The sequence below is a fragment of the Ruditapes philippinarum genome, unplaced genomic scaffold (genome assembly GCF_026571515.1).
Source record: "Ruditapes philippinarum isolate M1 unplaced genomic scaffold, ASM2657151v2 ctg57_1_1_1_1, whole genome shotgun sequence".
Lineage (NCBI taxonomy): Eukaryota > Metazoa > Mollusca > Bivalvia > Venerida > Veneridae > Ruditapes > Ruditapes philippinarum.
Window position 1 is genome coordinate 342,109 of NW_026855294.1, and position 13,660 is coordinate 355,768.

At 34.2% G+C, this 13,660-nt stretch overlaps 1 protein-coding gene across 2 annotated transcripts; it reads left to right on the plus strand.

Annotated features, from left to right (window-relative positions):
• Window positions 1-1,437: 1,437 nt before the first annotated feature.
• Window positions 1,438-13,324, plus strand: LOC132742805 (ubiquinone biosynthesis protein COQ9, mitochondrial-like). Of its 2 annotated transcripts, XM_060731286.1 has the most exons (9): window positions 1,456-1,572; window positions 7,234-7,315; window positions 8,057-8,169; window positions 8,948-9,116; window positions 9,769-9,853; window positions 10,734-10,838; window positions 11,298-11,453; window positions 12,231-12,284; window positions 12,616-13,324. In XM_060731286.1, exons 1-9 carry the CDS (start codon window positions 1,518-1,520, stop codon window positions 12,649-12,651), a joined length of 855 nt encoding a protein of 284 aa, XP_060587269.1. In that variant the 5' UTR covers window positions 1,456-1,517; the 3' UTR covers window positions 12,652-13,324. The 2 variants fall into 2 exon arrangements, with proteins under 2 accessions (XP_060587268.1, XP_060587269.1); XM_060731285.1 differs by lacking the exons at window positions 7,234-7,315; window positions 8,057-8,169; window positions 8,948-9,116; ... (3 more) ...; window positions 12,231-12,284; window positions 12,616-13,324 and adding an exon at window positions 3,543-5,400 and having other exon boundaries at window positions 1,438-1,572.
• The last annotated feature ends 336 nt before the right edge of the window (window positions 13,325-13,660 follow it).

The window sequence follows — 13,660 nt, forward strand, 5'->3', positions numbered from 1 at the left end:
CAAATGCTTTGCTGAAGTCCATGACAATGACATCGGTCTGTTGGCCTTGCTCTAGATTGTCATGAACTTCATGGGTGAAATTGATAAACTGTGTTTCACAGCTATGTTTTGACCTGAAACTATGTTGGAAATTGCCGAGAATATCATGCTTGTCGTAGAAAGACATGATATTGGAGACAATTATATATGAGGCAATGCAGGTTAATGATATAGGCCTGTAATTACTAGGCATACATTTTGGGCCTTTCTTATAAACAGGGGCAATGACTGCGTGCTTCCAGTCATGGCGGACAGTACCAGATTTTAAGGAAATTTGGAAGATGTGTGTGAGAACTGGGGCAATTTCAGTATGAAGTTCTTTCAATAACCTAATAGGGACAGTTGGTCGGGGCCAGAGGCTTTGCTTGGGTTTAAACCTTTGAGGATTTTCTTTACTTCTTCCTCTGTTATGTTGACATTTGTGCATTTTTGGGTGGTTTTGTGGAGTAAGCAATTGTTTTCATGACTGGTTTAGACTTAATGGTTGGGGCGGGAGAAGACAGACTCAAATTGTTTATTTAGTATGTCTGTCTTCATTTTAGGATCAGTAAAGGTTTGACCATCACTCTTTGAAGGTGCTACTCCACAATTTTCGGTTTGTTTGATTTGATGAAAGAGTAGAACTTCTTACTATTTCCTGGTTGTGAATCATCAGAGACCATGTCTAAATACAACCAGTATGAGTTCCTTAATTATTTCTTTTTGTATTTTAACTCTAAGCTTTTTTGATTTGCTTAGCAAGTCCAGGGAAGGGGTAATATTAGACTTTTTAATTTTTGAATACAGTAGATACGTTACCTAATTTGGCGGGTAGATCCCGACGTACTTTAGTTCTCTTTGAGGGGATATTGATTGAACTGAGGCGGGTTAATTCATTCTTACATAAAAGCCAGGCAGAATTAGAGCCGGTATGCTTTTGTTTAAGGAAGGATACTGTAGGGCAAATGAGTTGAAGTTGCTTTTTAATTTTGACCAGTCAGCTTTCTTTTAACATTTGATTTCTCTTATGGGTTGGATGGGGCGACCTCTGCATTAACCTTTAACTCATTGAAAACAATTACATGATCAGAGGATCCTAGACTAGAGGCGGTAGGGTTTTAGTGCTGTGAACTTGCGTCGCCAGTTCACAGCACCAGACCTGGCATATTTGTTAGGAAGAGATCAAGAGTGTTGCTGCCTTTTGTTTTATATCTTTATAAGGCAAGTTTGAAATAAATTATTTAAATATCAAACAAAAATCGAGACATTTGTCTACTATTGCTAATATTACTCTTTCATATTGAATAGGAAAATCATCACTTATGCCGTGTAAAACAATAAATTTGATATCTATCTAACAGGCATATTTTCCGGTGATACCTCCTTTAGAATCATCGAATGTATATTGCCCCGCCTTAACGGACCTCGGTTTTTTATTGGCCGCGTCCTTGAAAGATGACATGGACTTAATAGTTTATTCGTTAAAGTAAAAAATTAAAATGGCTGCCTCCATGACCGCTAAGACTTTCAGTTGCAAACTTTTACAAAATTTCGGTATGTATGGACAGTGATTTATTTAAACATCAGTTTAAAATGTATCTGTATGTATTAATACTTAATCAGTTTGCGATATTTCTTCGTTTTCGATTTATTTACGAAGCATAATCATAATTTTACCACTTTACGTAACAGGTTCGAAAACACCAAATATTTTTCTTCCTCCCCGAGGACCGATTCCAAAAGTACATAAGACGTTTCTGTTAGTACTACATACACTCCAACGTCTTATCGACTTCTTCTTAAGTTCCTTTAGCAAAAAGCGCAGCGATTTTGAAGCGCTATATAAACTGTCGTAATTTACTACAAAAGATAGTCAAAAGATATGCAGACAGTAAATTTAAACATTTTGCATCAATGTGCAGCAAAAAAAAAGTAAATGACTCACCTTCGTATATAATTAAATACAATCCAATATCATTTATACCACTTTCACCGCTATATACATTCGGCCATATTACCTGTATACATGTGGGCGTGTTTTGCTAAAGGAACTTATGAAGAAGTCGATAAGACGTTGGAGTGTACGTAGTACTAACGGAAACTTCTTATGTTATAGGACTACCCCCTCTCCTCCAGTCCCTGTTACAATCCCCTAAAATATGATTTATAAACTCAATTTCCACATTTAGTATTCATAACTTCAATAATGTGACACTATTACACAATTTTCAGTATACCTCTATAGTATTCAGGCCAGAACATCATCAAGGAGGTAGACATGACTCTCGATTATTCACTTCAGAGACAGTTATAAGATACATGGGAATCCGGGAACCAGTCCCTAGCTCTAATTGAAAAGATCCCTTGGTTCTTTTACATGCTCAGTGTATAGCACTGATACATGCGAGGATTACCTGGGTTTCTTATCAGTACACCTCTAGTATCAGTTATACAGTAGCAACTCTTTCGCCCTTCCAGTTCTTTGATTCTACCCAAGTTTGAAATTCAATATCATAACTCAGAAAAATCTTTATATATATTTTTACAAACTTGGTCTTGATCATTGCATACATATATCTATATTCTATTGATAATATTAGATCAAAGCATCTTATCCATGTGTTTTCCATTTACTCAAACACTTGCTGGGGACATAAAGTTTTCTAGAATAAATACTGGAGATTGTGAGGAAAATTTAGAAGGGGAAAGAAACTTGGTTGCCACTGTTGTGGTATTTACTAATGGATTTAACATCTGATTATCCCCATAACAAAATTCGTGAAATTGTACAGCAAGAGCAATGTGCTGTCATGATTTGATGACATAATGAAAAGTAGTGCATGTCGTCAACAAAAATTTGTAAAAATGATTGAAAGCCACTACCAAGCCTTCATAAAAAGAAAATTTGTATTGTATTGTATCATTATGTAAGATCAAATTTTATTTCACTTGTGGACACCAGCTCATGTTTTCACTTTAAAATATGACATGGTATGGTGTTCACTTTGTGATATTTTGCAAAACAGACACATATCCTCTATATACAAATGTACATGTAATATATACAAATATATGATGATATAAACTGGCAGCTTGTAGATCTAAAAAAAAAATTTGTGCCTTGTCTTCATCACTGTGTGATACAATGTACGTACATGTAGACAAGTCATTAGTGACTCATTTTATATATTGGACGAACTGGGCATCAATATTTTGAATTTTGTAAATAATTTCGACTTAATTTTTGCTATTCTTATAATTCTATAAAAATGAAACAAAAAATAAAATAATCTAGTAAAAAGAATGAAGATTTTCAATGACTCATGCTTTATGGCAAAGAAAAAAAAATCATGTAGGCCAAATCAAGGGTTGATTGCAAAATTGTTGTAAGTCCTTCAATATTTCATATATAAGTTACTGCATTTTTGCAGTCAACCCGTGAAATTGGTCTTTTATAAATACAAAGATACAAAATTATTGATATAATTGTCATGATATACAAGCTGCCTTTTTATATCTTGCAGGACTAGGTCAATAAAGTTAATGACACAAACGTTTAACTGAAGTATGGAGATGGAAATGATAGTTGAAAGTGTGGCAGACAGGATGAACCTTATCAGGGAATGTGTTAGTTACAAGGATCCTGTTGGTGTGAAGAAATTGATTCTAGAAGATAAGTTTAATGAGGAATCAGAACACTGGGAACTTATCTCAATACTCGGTGAATGTATCACTCAAGAGAACTTTGATACATGTCCTGGATTTGTAACTGTGTGCGAACGATGCATGAAGTATGTGCTAAATGTTGGAAAGCCTAAAGAACTTTTGTTGGCTTTGTTAGAACAAGCAGACAGTTTTAGCGATTCTGTTAAGTTTTCCACTTTCCTGGGGTTACTGGAGATGGTTATTTTGAAATTGGAGACAAACCAGTTTTATTCGCTGGAGCTTGCATTAGAGACATTATCAGACTGTATAAGGAACTTAGAGTTACCAAAATCACTTGACCTTGAAGGCGAAGAACGTAGGGCACCTGACCTTGACCCAGTTGTTGATAAAATTAATACAGATGTGGCAGAGTATCTGAATTTCTTGTCAAAATTTGTCAATTGTCTGACAGTGTCTGGATGTAAAGAGAGTGAATTACAAAAGAAGAAAAATACACTGGTGAAATACTTACTGAGAGTTTTGGAACATCCACTGGTCTTCCTAGATTTGCAAGCAAAAGAAGTAAATGGGCGAACTGTGAAGTCTGGTTCCGTTAATTGTATGGAAAGATTGATGGGTCTGTTGACATCATTGCACCCAAGATTTACTGAACTAATTGACGACTCTTTATCACACAATAAGAGATTAGACAGAAGGAAAAGAATCAAACTTGATACAAGTGAAGATGTGAGTTTTGAAGAAGAACCTGTTTCTATGATGGCTCTAAGTTGTTTATCATATCTAATGTTTGTTGAAGGGTACGGGCAGCACGAGACTTCGTGTCTTATCACTAAGCAAGGCATAATGGAGAGCAATCTGAAGTTTGTGGTTGCCTTAATGAGGAAGGAAGAAAGTGAAGTTCGTTTAAAGGGTGTTCTGTTATTTCAGCATCTTCTGGGGATTCTTAACGAAGGAACCGTGCTTTCATACGAAGATCTAGACAGACCAGAGTATTTCCAAATATTGGACGCTTTATTCGACATAATGATAAGATGCCCGGTCAAGGACATTAGACAGCTTTGTGTCCAGATTGTTCCTGGCTTTATTCAGCTATTCGATAGTAGAGCCAGGTACCAGATCTCTCTGAAATTGTTTGGAACTTTAAAGCATGCTGGAGCATTTGGCTTTTGTGTTCAACTTTTCAAAAATCAAATGGAAGAAATAATAGCTGATCCCTGGACTGGTTCAAAGGATTCACATATATTTTGTGGAATTAATCTGAAAAGAGTGTTTCTATTGATGACCAGTCTACCAGAGGGACCAGCTACTGATTTAGTTGAAAACTCGGACAGAATAATAGCAGTGCTTAACTTTATTAGATACCTTGTTTTGAAGGATCCACCAAAAACAAATTTGACTGGTTTCTGGGATTTTTATCCTCACATTGAGAAGGAGTTTCTAAAACCTTTACACCTGGGTCTAGACATGTCTAAGGGACATTACCAGTTGGAAATTACTGGACTTGAAGAAGGGAGCCAGTCTAAGAAAAGTCTGGAGGAACAGGTGGAAATGAGTATTAGTGTAGCCGGGTTCAAGATGCCAAAGATGGCTCGTGGACAGAAGATAGCAATTATGAGAATGGCTTTGAATACATTAGATTTAATCACAAGCTTGTTAGTTAGAGTTAATGAACTTGTGGATCAGCAAAAGAAATCAGCAGACAAATAAAATTCTGAAGAAGAAAAAATCCAGTCATAAAGAATATTACAAGCAGATACAATTTAATTGACTTGAAGTTATTACATTTTCTTTCTCTAGTGGTTTTGTATTAGCCAAAGAAATGAGAGTTGATATTTACAAGGAATTCAAGACTGCTACATTTACCTTTTTTTCAGATTGTTCATTTAATCTTTTGTAAGATTTGGATTTAACTTTTCACTAAAAACTGTAGGGCAAAATAAAGAAAAGATGAAAAATGCCATTGGTTCTTGAGATAATTTGCAAACTTTTGAGCAAAAAATTGAAAATTTTCATCAATTGATGTTGACTTTTAAATAGAAAATATAAATTCTGAAAAGAATGAAACGACATTGTTTTCATAATTGATAGTGCATAACATATTATACCAAAGACAAAAATATGTGAATTGTGCACTATACCAGAAGTAAGGTCCTGAAAGAAGATGAGATCATTTTGTTATTTGTGTTATAAACTTTTTTAGCCTTGTAAAATTGAAATTCTAGCAATGTTAAACATGATTAAATTATTCCTGATGACTGTGTCTTATTCAAGTTGCTCATTCTTTAACTAGTGTCAGAACTTGGGGGGGGGGGGGGGGAGGATCCATCATTTCTGAAGTTGTATTAACTTGTATTGACTAACTGAAGCATAATTTTTTTAACTACATGTATATTCAAGTGCCATTTATTAATCTTAAACCAACTGGAACCAAAAGTGATTTATTCTTTACCAGAAGTATAAGTTAGAGTCAGACCAGCCTCCAAGATCTGGCATTATACTGTTTGTAGCTCTCTATTTGAGCTGCGTCACGATAAAACCAACATAATGGGTTGCGGACCAGCATGGATCCAGACCAGCCTGCGCATCCGCGCAGTCTGATCAGGATCCATGCTGTTCGCTATCAGTTTCTCTACTTGTAATAGAGTTGGTAAGCTAACAGCATGGACCCTGATCAGACTGCGCGAATGCGCGGGCTGGTCTGGATCCATGCTGGTCGCAAACCCATTATGATGGTTTTGTCATGACGCGGCTCATTTGTATTGTGATATTGAAATTCTTTAAACTTTGAATAGACTGTTCAAAGCATGGCACATCTCTTACACAAATTCAGGTTTAGGAGAAACATTTGTCAAAAAAGAATTGAATCTAAAAGTTAAATGGTGTGATGAAAATCAATTCATGTTGAAAATTGAGTTGGACTTTGGTAAGGAAACCAAACAAAAGCCTGAAGTTTTATTGCTGTTTGTTAATGTTAAATTAAATGTTTTTCCCTTTATTGTCTTCATTAGTAGTGTTAACAAATTTTCAACTAAATAAAGTGCTCTTTCATTGGTTCTATATTGTTTCATGTTTTCGAAGTAAATTCCAAGTGAGACTTTAGTCTGACTTCACTGAAGAAGCTTCTTCTAACAGCTGAGGTTTAAAGTATTTCTGTGGAGATAGTTAGGAAACCAGTAAACATTTTCCAGTTGTGTGCCAAAGTTGCCAATTCCATTGAATGAATTCTGGTGTATTTTTATAAAGTCTAAACAAAGGGTGTATACTATACCGACACATTCACAACTAAGTTGAAGGGTATATGCTGGATCAGCATGCCTGTCTGTCAAGCTGTTCTTTTATTGCCTGCAACATAAACTAAAGATTGCCTGTAAGCAAAGTGCCATTAGATCCTGTTAGAATTCTTTCCAAGTTCGCTAGCTAGTGCAACATCCAGTACTGGTAAGTGAAAGAAGTTTTCATTTGCAGTTATGTAAAAAAAAACGTATTCAAATTCATTATCTTTGTAAAACTATATGATTGATTTAAAATGTTCATGTACTTTCACTGCAGTACGGTGTCACTTGAGAGGTGCATCATGTCGGATGATGTCACAGGAGTCAACCGGAAACGGCACTGGATACACACCAGACAGGTTAGTTCTTGTCTAAACCTTTATTGTTCCCATTTGATATGATTATTGTTTTGGTTTATAAAGTCGTCCGTCCGCTTATCTCAATTTGTAAACCATCAGATTTATAATCTAGGGGTTGCTATTTGATCCTAAAGCCACAGGAAATTTCTCTTGGACATTGAGTCTAATAGTCATTTGTCTCTCACTGCAGATATTGAAATCATGTGGGATTAGTTTTAGTTGGTTTTGTAGAGAATTTTGTTATTTCTTGTTAGTTATCCAGGAAAGCCTGTTAGATGGACAGACCACTGAAATATGACCTTATATTAATTATTTTTTTTACAAATATTAAAGAAAAACATGCAATAAGAGATTCAATGCAAAAAACTGCCAATAACAGTGTTAAATATAAATCTAGATCTTGTAATTTTTGTAGCCTCTGACTGAGAGGTAATGATTGCTGACTTCCTGTACAGGTGTGTGTGTGAATCCAGCTAAAGAAATTGGATTCATCCATGTCAGGAAGCTATCAATCCAGTTTACAGAATGTTGGTGGTTCTATTGAAGTTCCAACTTGCACCTGAAATATGACCGAATTATACAGAATGGGTGTGATGTAAAACCCTACCTCCCGAAAGGGTTGTAAAAAAGATAATGTCCCGTCTATGAGTACTAGTAAATAAATAAAATGGGGATGGCAGAAAACTTATAATGTTAGGGGAGGGCATGAAGAAAATGTCCCAAACTTTTTGATCATTTCAGGAATGTAGACAATGGTGGTCAGGAGACAGAATATGAAATAAGACAAAGAATTCTCAAATCTTCTCTACCATTTGTTCTCTCGGAAGGCTGGACTCAGAATGCCATAGCTGCTGGTAAGTTAACTCTACCTGCTTGAACTGAAAATGGTAAGCCTTTGTCATTAGTATAGAGCCAGGCCAGCCTTCATTAGCATGCAGTATGACCAGGCTCTATACTGTTAGTAGTTCAATTTTTCGATATTCTGATACTGAATTGCCCTTAACTTCTAATGGACTGTTCCAAATTCATAGCAAGGCAAATGCATTTCACACATTCAGTAGGTTAAAAAATTTGATGTATATAAGCATTTTTTAGAAGATTTTGTGTACTGAATTTTTCAGGAGTACTTCAAAAGAGTTATTATTTGCAGTTAAATGTTCTAGATGTGATCAAGCCCTGTAGAATGAGATTTCTGTTTGGTTGTTTAGAAAGTGGCTTAAAGAATGTGGCAAAGTGGTAGTTGACTGCAAATCACTTGCCCCTCACATGTGTGGGTTTGAATCCTGCCAGGGACATTGGATTCTTTTATGTGAGGAAGCTATCCAGCTAGCATCAGAACGTTGGTGGTTCTACTCAGGTGCCCACTTGTGCCTGAAGTAATGCATTGAAGGCAATAGAGGACTTCCTCCACCAGTAACTCTGTAAAGTAGTTATATGAACTCCACTGTGTTGCTGCAACGTAAAATCCAACCAAAACAAAAAATTAAAAACAATGAAGAACTAAAAATTGTTCATATTTTTGAAGATTAGATATAAAAAATTCCAAAAACCACTTAACTTTAAAGTGAAAAGACTTTTGTTCTTTGTGTCTTTTAACTTATTTACATGTAGTAAGTATTTTTGGACTTACAGGTGCAGAGGCAGAGGGTTTACCAGGGGTGGCACATGGATTGTTTCCGAGGGGTGGTGTTGAACTTGTGTACTATTTCTACACGGACTGTAATAAAAGACTGGCTGAACAACTAGCAGAGCAGGTGAAACAGGAGAAGGAACAAAGTGAACAAAATGAAGAGAAACCAAGGTATCTATGATTAAAATAGTACTCAAAATAGCCAGTGTATATATGAAGTATTGCTATTGGTCAATTTCCAATCTGAACCAATTAAATGTTAGGGTTTAGAAACTGGGGTGTAGTTTTGTTTAAATTTTTGTGTTGTAACAATTTAAGAGGGGGTCTTGGAACACATCTTCCTAGAATTATATTTTGTTCTGGATTATTGTTTAAGTATAATTAAGAAGGAAGATAATAAAATTTATATATTTTACATTTTTCTGGGAAAAATTGTAGGTAAAAATAGGAAGCAATGCTGCAGAAACAGCCTCTTAAATAAAGTTATATTGGCTGTACCATGTATAAAGATTTAAAACATACTAGCCATTTGTAAAACTGGGGTTATTACCCATGGAGAAATTGCAGGAACATTGGTACAAATAGAGCCTCGGTAAAACCTGTGATCTGAAGGGTTTCATATATAATATAAAGATAATTTCAAGATTTGATGATTCTCTGTATGTTGTAAGTGAATGTATATGTTGTGATGGTATTTTAAAACTTAACTGGTACCTGGGAAGACTTACCACCATATGACCACATAAAACGAAGTAAAAACCATCTTTAAATATTAATTAATCCTCCAGGAAGTACATACAAAATTTAATTTATAATATTTCAGTGGTCCAAAGATCACACCATTTATTAGAGGAGCTGTGGAAACCCGACTTCGAATGATAACACCTTATATGGATAAATGGCCACAGGTAAAATACTTGCATAATGTAATACTCAAATGTATTATAAAACCTTTGATGGACATGACACTAACATAATGTGATATAAGAAAACATTTTAAGACACCACATGCTGAAGAATTATTTATAGAATAAACTTATTATAGATTTTGTGGACTTTCACCATGTCAGTTTAATGTTAATGTTCAAATCATGATTTTTGGTCATTTAATATATAAATGTAACAGTGTTTTATCATGATTTTATATCATTAGTAGAATACAGCTGTATCATGAAAAAAGATTTGGATTTTCCAATAAATTCATTACTATAATTAGCATCTTTGAAATTGCTAAGATGACTCCTAATGCTTTGCAACCCTGACAAATATATTTTAAACATAGTAAAACACCAAATACTGATATAAAAGATTCAACATTAATTTGTTGCCAAGTTGCTTATTTGGTTTATACATAATTTGTTTAAGTTTGATTGTGTAGGAAGTTCTAAGCTCATAGACACACTCTCAAATCTGTTCCTTGAATCAATCTGTACTGAGAAAATTTGTGTAATAATACTTGTTCAAGGAAACAATGGGTTTTCTCCAACCCATGCAGCTAGGGATCCTTAGATTACTAGTCTGACGGTTTAACCACTGCCATGTTGAGGTCACTAAACTTGAATGTCCTTTACATTTGTTGGATTTTGATCTGTCATTGTGAGAAAGTTATTGTGCTTGCCTATGAAACCACGAAGGTTCTCCTCCAGTGCTTGTCTGTGCATAGATGATATCATTATCAATATGGACTAACTTGCTATTACCTGTATGAAGGCTTGAAAAATGCCTGATTACAAATTGTGCAAATGTGTTATCAATTTGAAATGAAAGAAAAATCATGTTTATTTTCAGGCTATGGCAATGTTAGCATTACCACCGAATGCTCCAGAGGCATTTTCTAACCTGTTAAATTTTACAGATGAAATCTGGTACTATGCTGGTGACTCATCCACAGATGTTAGTATTTGACTTTTATATTCATGTGCTGTTGCCACTGGTTACCAGTATAAAATCACACTGTGACTAGTTATCAAAAAATTTAAGATAAAACTTAATTTTGTTTGAGAAGTGTAAAATGAAAAAAAGGAGGCATTTAGTAATATCTTATATCTGATAGTATCAAATACATGTATTTGTTATTTTGAGAGTGGAAGAGAACGGCAAAAGCAAACCGCCTGTGAGGTTATACTGAATCCCCATATATCACAGCCATACAGGGACCAATTTTAGCATTATTAATTGAAAACAGAATTTTTAAGGGAATTTTATTGTTCATTATTTATTTATGTACCCTGAAGAAGGTTGTTCAGCCAAAACATTGATAAAATAGAGGAAATTTTATGATTTTGTAGTTGTCTACTTATTTTTCACTATTCAATGTAAACAACTTAAGCCTGTTATTTTGTTTTATTCCAGTTTAATTGGTACACAAAACGTTTAACTTTGGCTGGAGTTTATAAGGCAACAGAGGTATTTATGGTTCAAGATAAGTCAGAAGATTTTGATGATACTTGGCAGTTTCTAGACAGAAGAATGGATGATCTTAAGAAATTTGGCAATATTACTAGAAGTGTATGTATACTTGTATTTCAACAAATTACGGATTTGAGTAGATATAGTGTTATTGTGGTTTTTACAAAATTTATTATAGTTGGATTGTGTAGGAAGCCATAAGCTTATAGAAACACTTGAATCCGTTCCTGGAACCAACCAGTACTGAGCAACGAGTGTAAAGTTTCTTGCTCCAGGAAACAACGACTTGCCCCTGACAGGGTTTGAACCTACATGGCTAGCGATCATTAGATTACTAGTCTGACACGTCAACCACTCTGCCACTGGTTATGTTAAAGCATGACTAAATTAGAGAAAAGACTCATTGTCACTTAATATATGTATTAATGGGTTCTACATGTCACATCCATATTAAGGTCAAAGGTTAAGGTAACTTGTACCTGTAATAGGCTCTTTTAGTGAAATATAATATTGGTCATGAAATCAAAGTGCTACTCTCAAGCACTAAGAAATGTGAAGCAGGTTGCTCCTTGATAGCTCTTGTTAAAGTTTTATACATTTTATGTCATGTACCAGTTACATTCTTTTAACCTTTGCTTATCTTTCAATTTGGATAAAACCATTCATCATTTTAGGGAAAATTTCAAAATTTTAACTGACCGAATAGTGAACAATGCAGACCGTGATTGTACAACAGGAATGTTACGGGTGATTTTGATCTGCACTGGCCGCATTGGTAGATTTAATCACCACCAGAATGATAAAGATTAATATATCTTTAAAGTAAGGAAAAATAACATGTTTTTATGTTTTCGTTCAACATCCTGTTTATTTCAGGGTCAGCAAAGTGGGGCAGTTGTTACAGAAGCTTGTAAAGGAATTTTTATCATGGTAAGATATTGTCTACCTATCAAAGTCTGAGTCTTTAAAATAAGCATTGAAATTAGCACAAGTTTGTTAGTCATTGAAATTAATGCTTGTCTGTTAGCCAAAGACTTGTAAAAGTTTATTTTATAGTTTTGCCTCAATAAATATTAAATAAAATCTTTTATAAATAAGATTTTAACATAGTTTAGATTGAATAATATTACCCTTACTTGATATAAGATTAATGGTTTATTTGAATATTTAGTTGTAACCTCAAAGACCATTTGTCATTTTCTGGTTTATAGCTTTTTTTAACATGCTCATTTTATTTCATTTTCTTTTTTTATTATTTCAGGCTAGAAATGTTCTTGGTGCCAATTCTCGAGCATAGAAACTGCAATATTTGTAAATTTAGTGGTATTTGACCCAAATATTTGTCATTCATTTATATACACTGTGACCAGATGACTTATTTGTGACAGAATTGTGTCAGGATATATGTAGAGATGTTGATTTGTATTTTCATAGAAATTTAGTACATTTTGTACTTTGAAGTTACTGTCATTACACTGAAATTAGGTTGAATATTTTCTATTTTTGTCTCATTTGACTTTATATGTACTAGTCTTTCAAAGCTTGTTACTGTATGTTTTTATTGTTTTTTTTTCTTTTCTTTTTTCTTCTATTCAAAATTTCAAGTTAAATGTGTGCCATTTTACTAGAATGAAGACTGCTTTGCATTATTTCCAAATTTGACTTAGGTAAATCTTGAGGCACGCTGCTTGCTTTAAAAATTTAAGTCTCACCACTGATGTATATTAATGTTATAAAGATTAAGTGCAATACAGGATAAATTTGTAACCTTTTTTTCTATAGCAGTTCTGGACTTTCATCAAACATAGATGCATTTTTTGAGAGCATCTATTCTTGTATATGTAATATATATATGTTATTTATCTGTATTACACATTTTGTATATTCATTCTTAGGTTATGTAACCTTTGAGGTTGAAAATTGTAATGATATGCTGACATTTTCTTTTTCTAAAATAAAGATGGACAATAGCAATTGTTTTTATATTACGACGTTGGTTGTAAAACCTGGCTGTGCAACTATCATACGCACATCATGTCGTGGAAGTGACTATTTGGACCAAGTTTAAATCTTCAAAAAAGTTATAGACCAGCACATTGGCTTGAACACCTTGAAATGTGGCTCTTTACTTCATGTATGATGGTAATCATTTGTGCTTCAAAACTGTCAGTAACTTAAAAGAACAAGACATGAAAATCAAATGTGGTCATTTTAACATTTGACCTTTAAGGCTATCTTGGAGGTAGCAGGTTATTGTGCTCTGCTAAGGCAATAACAAGAGGGCCATGATGGCCCTGAAGTTGCTC

Coding starts and splice junctions, on each gene's coding strand:
- LOC132742805 (XM_060731285.1), top strand. CDS start 3,586: ATGGAGATGGAAATGATAGTTGAAAGTGTGGCAGACAGGATGAACCTT.